Here is a 10,967-nt window from a genome sequence, read left to right as displayed (position 1 = left end):
TCAGAATTAGCATATTTTTTTTTTTAATTTCAATAAGCTCTAAGGGAGAGAGAGAGAAAAAAAAACAGCATTAAACATTACATTGAAGTTACACATGATGACAAATTACAGCATTTTTAATATTTTGCAGCAAAAATGCTGAAAGTTTTTGCTAAAAAAGCAAGTGATAAGACTGCATTAAAGAAAAATAGCAAGTTCCTTTCACTGCTAAGAGAGTGTTGAATGAATAACAAACTTTCTATCCTTAACTTGAGATAATATAAAAGACTATTGCCTTTAAAAAAAAATCTCAATTAGAAAAAAGGTTTCCTTTACTCTCTTGATAAGTTAATCAATTTAAAATTTAATGGACAACTAAACATTTAATTTTTTTAAAGTTATGTAGTCTGATTTGCTAATTTTATCTCTATTGTTTAAGTTATTATAAAAATTTCTTTTATGTGTCAAACCAATAAGGAAAATAACACATAGATTAAATAACAAAAGTTAATAAAATTTCTATATCAAAATTTAAAGTAGCCAAATATAAAAGTTAACTTTCCTTTATACTTTCTCAGAAAAGAAACAAAAGGACTCATTCTGCAATTTTGTATATATGTATGATCCCATATGCTTGCTTCTGTTAGCAAAATTGTATTGACTTAGTATATATAATTCTCTTTTAGTGTAAGCATTTTTCTCATTTTGTACATTTCTCAACAAAGCATTTTCTTTTGATAGTTAATTTTCAGTCATTTGTAGAAATTTAGGAAATTGTGATATTAGTGGCAGCTAGTAAAAATGTATTTATTATTAGATGGTATTTATTTTTTCTGTATATGAGCTTTATAAAATGTGACATTATTGTGAATGATGTATGACCTACATATTGTAAAATGATTATTCCATTATAAAGCTCATATGAGCTTGTCATTATTCCTTGATGTCTAGCATAGATACTTATATTTATACATATTTAAATAATTCAAAATAACCAAAACTTTATTCAAATTTTAGTTCATTCATCAAAATATTATATAGAATTAGAATAAATTTTATATCAAAAATGCACAAATAAAATATAGAAACAGCACAGTGTGATAATAGTCAGAAAAATAATGGACCAAAATTAAACTATTTATGAAGGATTTTGAAAACATTATTTTATATATTTGTATCAAAAATAAGTGAAGTGAAGTGTTTACAAAATCAAGATAAGCTTCAGCACAGTTTTTATGATTGAGAAGCATATATGCGTGTTTTGATTTCTGATGTTGTAAATGCACTTCAATAAACTATTGGTGTCTGAATTCTATTTTTTCCTTTCATTTTGCATTTTTGAAATGGACAAATCTTTTTAAATAGAAACAAGTGTATATCTTTTTGAAAAGAATGCATAAAGGTTAGGATCAAGATGTCTAAAGAATACACAGCTTATGAACTCTAAAAATATAGTCAGGAATCAAATCAACTGAATAATTCCTTTGTATTAATTACTAATTTTTAAATATCATTCATTTGTATAATAACTGTTTAAGACTGTGAAAAAAATCAGTATAACATTAAGTTTTGATTTATTATAAATAAATTTTAATATATTATGAGCCTTTCAAAATGTAACACATAAAAACTTTTTATTGTTACAAATTTATACTCAGAGTTATATGGTACAATAATATTTCAAATAAAGTGCAGTAAATGACATATTACAACAGAAACAAAAGCATAGTAACAAAACCCCCTTTATTCAAAAGATATCAAAACTTATTTTAACACAAAATATGAAAAAGTCTATCTTCGTTTCTTCCTTTCAGGTATAGGATTGGCCAAAGCAGGAGGAATTGAACTGCCATGCACTTTGTTGGATATTTTGTTCATGTAATACAAGGCCACAATTGAAAAGATGAAACTAAAGTAGATAAAACAATATAAATTATATAGAAGAGAATTCAATTTTATTGATTAAAAAAGTGAATATTTTATGCAATAAATCTAATTTCCCAATTCATAGGTTTCAAGAAATTAAATTAATAGAATAAGAGTTATTCTAAAAGAGCCCAATGAAATAATTGGTTCAAAATAACAATCTTAGTGAGATATGAAACAAAAATGCATAAGAAAATATTTTTATATCTCTAATACATGAAAAAGAAAAAAGTGACAGCAAGTAGACAGTAAATTTTTAATTGAAGAATAATTGACTGAACATTAATTAATCAACAATGGTTATTTAATTTAATGCACTTCAAAAGTAAATTATTTATAATTAAAAAGTTGCTTCAAAAATAAAAATATGAACTTTTTCAATACATACTATATATGAGAAAAGTAACATTTCATCTCTAATGTGCAACTTTCCATATAAAGGTTGGGCAGTAAAAAGATTTTCATTCAGATTTAATAATGGATAGTTCTTTTATTAAAAAATAAACCTGATTATAGTTTCCTCAAAGACAAAAATATTTTTATACTGAAAATTTACAATACAAAGGCAGCAAAATAAAAAAAAAAGTAATTAAATTTTATAATTTAAAATATTTTGGTAATAGAACATCCATTTTATATCAAACTGAATGGAAAATAAATATGAGTTAAGATTGCTAATGGATAACGGTAAGTTTAGTTAATACAAAGTTGAATAGTAAAAAATTAAAATATACAAATAACACAATATTTTGAACAATCACTAAATGTTGGCAGACAATTATTGGCAAATCAGTCACAAATAAAGTAAGCTAAAATGCTACTACATATCTCATGATAAGAATGAAGTAGGAGAAGGAAGAACAATGTTACAATGAATTTCATTTTAAAACAATTACAACATAACCTCCAATTTATTAGAAATCTTGTCAATCTTTTTATTTTCAAGAAGTCCATGTGTTTTGGAAAAATTAGCATTATTAGCTATATTTCTATTAATAAATCCCCATTTTTGCAAATTAAAAGTAGATTTGTAATTAGCCATTAATAATATTTTAGTAGTAAATCTGTATTTAAGTTTTGCTGTGTAAAAATTCATGGATCAAATTCATGTTATGAAATTATAACCTTTTTTTATGATAAGTTACATAAATTGGGGTATAGTGTTGCAGAATGAAATGGGACACTTTACATGATTTGTCCAATTAATGCATTTCTGACAAGCATAATGTTTCATAAAATAAATCTTATTACTTTTAACAGATCACATTTTTCATTAGAAATTTAGGAAGGCTACAGAAGTTAAATAGTTAAATCTTTCAGAATTTTTTCCTTGATATAAATATGCATAGATTTTTAAGAGATATTTAAATATTTCTTTGCATTATTAGCAATTTTTGGCAATAAATATTTGCTTGAATTTTATTTTAGATATTTAGTCATGAGAAATAAACAAAAAGAAAGATCTGTTTAATGTCAGATGAACATATGAAAGCTGCATCTGTTACTACATAATTTTTCTAGTATGTTAAGATTATTCAACTGTACATAAACTTATGACATGTGGTATCTTATTTTAAGACTGCTTCAGGAACCATTAGATGTCTATATATTTCAATTCAAATGAGTTTTATCAAAAGCTCATTCTTCATAGTAGCTGTTACTATAATGCAACATTATGTCCTGCAGTGTTATATTATCCATAATTTATAAAAATGTTAAATACTAAAAATAGCTGTTTTAATGATATGTAACATATAAGCAAGAGATCATTTTAAAAACTTTGTTCACTTGATAACTCAACATATCTTAAGACCACAGCAAAAAATTGTAATTAAAAATATGAAATACTGTGCCCTATCTTTCCCTACAATGAATTTTTAAATGCCAGAATATGCTTATAATTTCATTTCATAAACTTTACTGCTAACATTGCAACATTCCAAAATTGAAATTTACATGCTTAAAACCATGCATATAGAAATTAAACAAATTCATAAGAATGATTCAACGGGATGTGGTTCATCAAAACATAAACGAAAGAGGATATTCAAAAATGCAACAAGAAACAAAGTGCAAAAGAAAAACATCAAAAAGTAAGATTTAAACAGTCAATGTATAGAAAAAGTTATCAAAACTGTGGCCAACTGGCTTTCACATTCATTTCAAAATATTTATAGAGAAAGAAATCAACAGCAAATGATTTTCCCAGAGACTCATCAAAAATCAAATTGTCCAGGCAACTGAAAAATAGGACAATAGATATGAGGGGAAAATTATTACTTCGTTATAAAAATCTCATTGCATATTTTAGCAAGCAAGCATTTCTTTAATGATCTATGAATCTTTACTATATATCTCAGATACATTACTGATTTTTTTTACAGGTACATTGGTAGGATTGAATAGACATTTCATAGTTTGCTTAGTAGCATTAACCATATTGGTACAGCAAGCAGTTTCATTTGTGTGTGTGTGTGTGCACGTATGTAAGATTCAGATGTGGAAGAACCTGAGATCTAGGACCTTGCATTTTCTTTTTACGAATATTTCTCTGAAATTTGACAGCTTTGCAAGATATAGTGGAAAAAGACATGCAGTAAAATAGGAAGAATTACTTTCTCTCCATAATAAACAATTCTTACAGTGATTGCAGATTTTTTTTTTTTTTTTTTTTGTTAAAAAAGCACAAAAAGATGAGAAATTCCAAAAAAGAGAAAACCACAGATTCATGCAAGAACCAAATTTCTAATTTGAAATTTTCATGACTGATATAATGATATGAATATCCTGATAAATCAATCTAGTCAATATTACAAATAAAATAATAATAATAATAATAGTAAAACAGGCAGCACTAGATAAGGAATTTTTAAATGGAACATGAACCACATTTCAAATAGTTTTATTTGTAGTAATTGTATTATTTAAATAGTTTTTTTTTTCAATCTATATTAAACACTTCAGCTATCAAATTATTCAAGTCATTAGAAACACTTTAGACATAAATAAATTACAAAAAAAAAGTATTATTGAGCTAATTTTTCTTTAATATTTAAAGAAATTAGTGTTTCTATAAAAAGATAAACTTTATTTAGATTAAGAGAGAGAGAGAGAGCTACAACGCAAAAATTTGTATTCTATTATCTCAATTACTTTTTGTACATAGTTTTGAGAAGAAAAATGATATATGCATATATTAAATAATTTTTTTAATTGTTATTTAAGCACATAACTTACACTTGTGAATATTTTCCAAAAGCAACTGTTACAGTTAGTATATATTCTACTAATAATTTGACAATGATTAAGATACTAATAATTTGATAATAATGCTAATCTAAAATGAAACCAAAGAAACTTTAAATACTTCACAAAAAATTGTTCACGGTTCTTTGTGACATTATTTCATGTTTATCTCAATAATTTGGTCTTGAACATATCAATGGCAAATAAATAAAATATTACAATAAAATAATATTCCTCTCGGAAATTAAAATTTTTTAACATTATTTTTATAATATATTTTTTAAAGTGGATGAATTCAGTAGAATTTCATGCTCAGATATATAACATGCATATCAAGAATCAAATATGCAGGGAAACATAGAATTTGGTTTGATGAAAATAGTATAAAATAGTTATATTAATGAATAATGAATGCAATAAAGTTTGAAGATAAAAATCCTCTTGAAGTATTGAACATTTATTTACATTTATACACAAGATAAAAAGAATTTATGATATTATAATAGAAAACTTAAATACAGATATTAAGAAAAGATTTTTTGTAATAAAAGTAGCTCTTCAATATGTTTATACATAAATAATGCAAAATTCACATCTTCAATGAAGGATACAATAAAAATGATTGGACTAAATAATGACATGTTATAATAATACTATTAAATAAATAATTTTCTTAATTATTTTATATGAAAATAACTTCTTAAGTTTCATATTCTCCATAGAATATAAAAACTTTACAAGCAATAATGATAAAAGTAAAAAGTAATTTGTAAATGCATGTTTAAATTAATGATAAAATAAAGTAATAAGTAGTAGTAATAATAAAGTAGTAAAAAATAAAGTAATTTGTAAACAAGTTTAAAAATATAATAAAACAATTTTTTCATGCTAATGTATGATCATTTATAACATGCATAATTCTACAATATTTTTACAGAATTTTATATCAAAATTTCTCTTGAATTATTCAAGAGTATTTATTAGCCTCTTCAAATACCAGTAAATAATACAGTTCTAGTTACAAGGTGAGCATATCTTTTAGTAATTGATTAATACCACTGAGACATTAATTTCATTTTTCAAAATTGATATTGTGAAAATTAATATTAATTTTTAGTAAAGCAATTACTTACCAAGTTGTAATGCACACTCGGTGAATCAAACCACAAGCAAATATAGCAACCAGAATACTTATTAAAACTGCAAGAAATCAAAGAATAATTAGAAAAATATTTAAACAAAGATATCATGTTTATTTAAAACTAGTCATTTAATGTAATAAATTAGATCCTTGCTTTAAGTAGAAGAAGCAGAACAATCTGAAACAAAATCATAAATTTAATATTTTATTGTAATTCAAATGATACGGTAACTAACAGGAAAAAAAAAATCTAAAGAATTTATAGAATGTATAAAGAAAATGATTTCTAAATTTACAGCATATACTTTTTTGGATCAGTGTGATTTTTAGCTGTGAATTGTAAAATTAGAAAAAAATCAGTTCACCTTAAAATACAAATATCTTTTAGATTTCCATCTCTTCATAATAACAAATATCATATATGGAGAAAAATTTGTCAATTCCTCACATAATTCTTTCATTACCCATTAAGAAATACTGTAGTATTAAGGGGGATTATCATATAAATATGAAATATGCAGCAATATTTCCTGAATAATTTTTTAAATGCCAATAGAAGCAGTTTTGAGAGGTGCTTAATACCACTAAATTGGACTGAATCATCAAATGGATAATTGTTCACAAATAGTTTGATTTGATTACTTTATATTTGTTCAAAATAACATCTGACAAGAAAATAACACTGTGAAATAAAATTATGAAAAATATTTTCTTGCTGCTTAATAAGCATTTCATTCATGGCCATCAATCTGCTCAAGGTTTGTCATTATTAGAGACAGAAACATTCTTCTATCCTCTTAAAAAATGTTTTGATGCAGATATGAATAATTCTATAAATATTTTACAATGGGATATGTATTAGGATACACAATATCAAATTAGATACTGATCAAGTGGCATCAATTTCTTTAACATGAAAAAAAAAGTATAAATTTCTTTTAATAGAAAATAAGAACATATGATCCAGAATTTCATAAAATATGAAATTAATAAATTTTCAAAATAACACTAATTTTGAATATTTTTAAAAAATACTCTTCTCATGATCATTAATTGTGTATAATTTATATCAAAAATATAATGCTAAAAATACATAATCATAATATACTAAAAAGAATTCAAATTAATGTATATATGAAATGTCAATTTACCTTCTGGAAACAATTTTGTTTGAAAGCCTTTTCCAAATACATAAGTCTCAATGTTACCAATAGCCTTTTTTTTTCATTAAGGATAAAAAAAATAGTTATAAATTAAATTCATACATATTATTGTCACATACCATTAAAATCTTATTGAAATTAGTGTATCATTCTTAAAAACATTTCCAGAAATCAAATGTGTGAATTAATTAAACCATGTATAAACACAGCAAGATAGGGGGGGGGGGAGAAGGAAGCAATATTTTATCCTCAAAGACAGAAGAGCTTAGTTTTTCATTCAAAATTCAAGAGTAATTTTAAAGTTACAAGAAATAAAATGGGGGGAAAATTTAAATAAATTATAATGTTTATAAAGTGAACAATGCAAAAATGATGATTATATCAACTTGTTTGACACTCTTTTTTGGCTATCTAATTATATAACATTTTGAATTAGTATTTTTAAAAAATATTCCGTTTATCTGAGAATTTAAAAAGACATCTAAGATGTTTCACAATGATAACATGACTTTTGCTTCATCAGTGAATTACAATTAGTTTTTATCAGCAAATTCAATAACAAGAAGAAAAAAAAGTGTCATAAATAAATCAGAGTGACTCGACATTATAAATAAAAGGATAATTCAACTTGAAATATTAAAAAACAAATGAGTAAAGTTATTGTCAAAGACTTGCAGAATCAAAAGTTAAACAGAGAAAATAAAATATGCTATTATGAGTTGTATTATGTTAAACCACTTAACATTTGAATAAATAATTAACTAAACATTTGAGATGATTAGATTGAATCAGAGTTCTAAAGATACAACACATATCAAAGGTTTCATTTTCAGTAATGCATCAAATAAGTGTATTGAAGATTTGGTCAAGAATCTGAATAGTTTTGAATATGTTTATTTTATTTTATTTTAAAGTGCAATATCAATTAAAAGTTGCAAATAAGAAAACTACTGCTCCTTGGACTTTAACACATGGTAAACAACAAACTATACAATTATGATACAATAATAAATAATTAAGGCTCAAAATTCCTGAACATGCAAGTTTTGCGATTAAAAATAAACTCAATCAAACAAAGATAAACTATTCAACTGGTCTTTAACAGATCCCAAACAACAATTTTTAAAGAAAAATTGTTGCTTAAGCAATAAACCAATTTCTGTTTTGAAAATGTTCAGATGTATTGATCCAGTTAAATATCATCAGAACACTTTAAATGCTTATGGATTCTAATCAATGTTTACATAAAATAATCTGTTCTGTGAATGACATTTTTATCTTATAAGTTCAAAAAAAAATCTATGCATTTGTGATATAGGGACAAATCTATTATATTGATAATAGAGTGTGAACACAAATAATTTTAAAAAACAACAGGAAAAATAACCTATAATACTTGAGAAACTAATAATTATTCAACTATTAAACTTCTGTATGTGAAAAGTATAGTATTTTTAATTGTAGGGCATAGTATTGTATTAAAAAAACAACCTTATTATTTTCCTCATATAAATTAACACAGTAATATTAAGATATATATAATACAGAATATCATACAAAATGAAAAATACTCAAAATACTAAAAAATATCTTTCATTATTATAAGGATACAGTCAAGGCAAACATAAACAGGAAAGAACCAAGAAATCCACCAAGAACTGTCATCAATTGAGTTGATGCTAACTGCCAACGGTACACTTGCATAGCAGAAAACAACACCACAAACAAAGATGTAGACAATAAACAGGATGTGCCACTTTCGAATGCTAAGAAAATGAAATAACAATAAGATTTAACCAATAAAAAAGTAAAAATTTTAATGAAATACTATGCATATATATTTTAAAATGTAAAACATATAATATACATAAAGAGAAAATTATATAGAAGAATATTTTTAAAAATTTGCTTTGATAGAGAAATTTCAATCACAACAATATTCATTTATTTAATTTTTATAATGTAAAGAAATAACAGCTTAGTAAACAAATAACTTAAAAAATTTCAATTTTTTCTTGCTTATCTAACATTTTTGATGTTATATAAAATATTGCAATCTTAATTTGGAATTTTATAATATTAATTATTCCACAATATGTAAAACACTCTCAAGGTAAAGTTTCAATTAAAATGTTGATAAAGAAATTGAAATGTTCTAGGTTTACATCAAATAAATAACTGAATACAAGTTTTATAGATATGTTTATTCATAAAAAAAAGATATATTTATCATATAGTTCATAACAAAAAGTATTGCAAATGATTATTTTGTACCATAACTGCAAATTATAGCATAAGCAGTAGTTTTTCTACAAATAATTAAAACATGAATCTTATCAATATCTTTAAATATGGCCATAAAGGCAGCAGTATTACTTGTGGTCTTCAACTTCCAAATTCTTAAATGCATATTTTTTAGTAAATTTTTTAAGTATTTTGCTACAAGAATTTTAGGTATGTGAAAACAAAACATTGGTCTTATTTTCCATTAAATATTGATAAAGCTCATTTATAAAATTTTAAATTTGAAGATACAGGAAAAAATAAACAATTTTTGAGCAAACAATTTTTTTTAATCCTCGAAAGCAAACACCATTTTTTTAAATCCTCGATATTACCGATTCTACTTGAATTTTAATACAGAGAAATTATACGAGTCCATGTACTATGTATATACATTCATTACCTGATGATAAAATTATATGACAAATACAAAAATTGATAATTCATCAAGTATAATAAATAAAATAAAAAAGGTAAGCGCTTGGAAATTAGCAATCTAAATATAAAAATATAGAAAGATAAGCAAAAAAGTATACGATCCTTTCGGAGAAAATATTACACTTACAATACACATAAATAAAATGACCTTACCCATGATTAAGTAGTTACAAATGAATCAGAAAAGAAATATACTCTACTTATTGTAACAGCACAACAGAAAATTATAAATCTAGTTAATAACTTTCTACATAACATTCATAAAAAACAGCTTTGAGCCGGTAGTCAACGTCACACAAACATCAACAGAATACAGAAAAATAAAAACCAGATTTTTATCGCGCAGAGAACTGATGCCAAAAAGTTTTCAGAAACTCTTCGAAGTATAAAATATTTGTGGAATTTCAATATAATATTTACATTTTTTTGGAGATATTAAATTGCCGAATACAATATGTTTCTCTCTTTTTATGTTTAATACTCCCGATTTTTATGGATTATTTCTGGTATCTGATGTCATTTATAACAAGAACGATTCTATGCACAAATTATTGACTGTAACCGAATCTTTTTTTTGGCTGATTATTTATCAGCTGCATTTTTTTTTCTCTTATTGGCCGATTGTTTATCAGCTTCATTTTTTTTTTCATTTTTTATTGGCTGATTATTTATTAGCTTTGATTTTATTTATTTCTGGTAGAGGGCGCTACAACAGTTGTATGAAGGTTTTTTGCGTATCACGTCATCGGGTCACCAATGTTGCTGTTGGCGATAGGCGAGGATCGAACTCG

The 10,967-nt window shown here is 24.4% G+C and overlaps 1 protein-coding gene across 1 annotated transcript; it reads right to left on the bottom strand.

The window, feature by feature from the left end:
- Positions 1 to 1,703: 1,703 nt before the first annotated feature.
- LOC129966128 (protein KRTCAP2 homolog) lies at positions 1,704 to 10,508 on the bottom strand. The gene is made up of 5 exons (XM_056080515.1): positions 10,330 to 10,508; positions 9,067 to 9,221; positions 7,444 to 7,507; positions 6,285 to 6,351; positions 1,704 to 1,888 (listed from the first exon to the last, which is right to left on the bottom strand). The coding sequence occupies exons 1-5, from the start codon at positions 10,331 to 10,333 to the stop codon at positions 1,771 to 1,773; spliced, it is 408 nt and encodes a 135-aa protein (XP_055936490.1). The 5' UTR covers positions 10,334 to 10,508; the 3' UTR covers positions 1,704 to 1,770.
- Between the last annotated feature and the right edge of the window lie 459 nt (positions 10,509 to 10,967).

This window comes from Argiope bruennichi, chromosome 1 (assembly GCF_947563725.1).
Source record: "Argiope bruennichi chromosome 1, qqArgBrue1.1, whole genome shotgun sequence".
NCBI classification, from domain to species: domain Eukaryota; kingdom Metazoa; phylum Arthropoda; class Arachnida; order Araneae; family Araneidae; genus Argiope; species Argiope bruennichi.
This window is presented reverse-complemented; position numbering and strand designations above follow the sequence as displayed.

What these genes read in the sequence shown, in the direction of transcription:
- LOC129966128 (XM_056080515.1), bottom strand. An exon ending in TGTTTATGTTTGCCTTGACT is followed by an intron (nt 7,508 to 9,066) that starts GTATCCTTATAA and finishes TGAAAAAAAAAG; the next exon opens with GCTATTGGTAACATTGAGAC. An exon ending in AACAAAATTGTTTCCAGAAG is followed by an intron (nt 6,352 to 7,443) that starts GTAAATTGACAT and finishes GATTTCTTGCAG; the next exon opens with TTTTAATAAGTATTCTGGTT.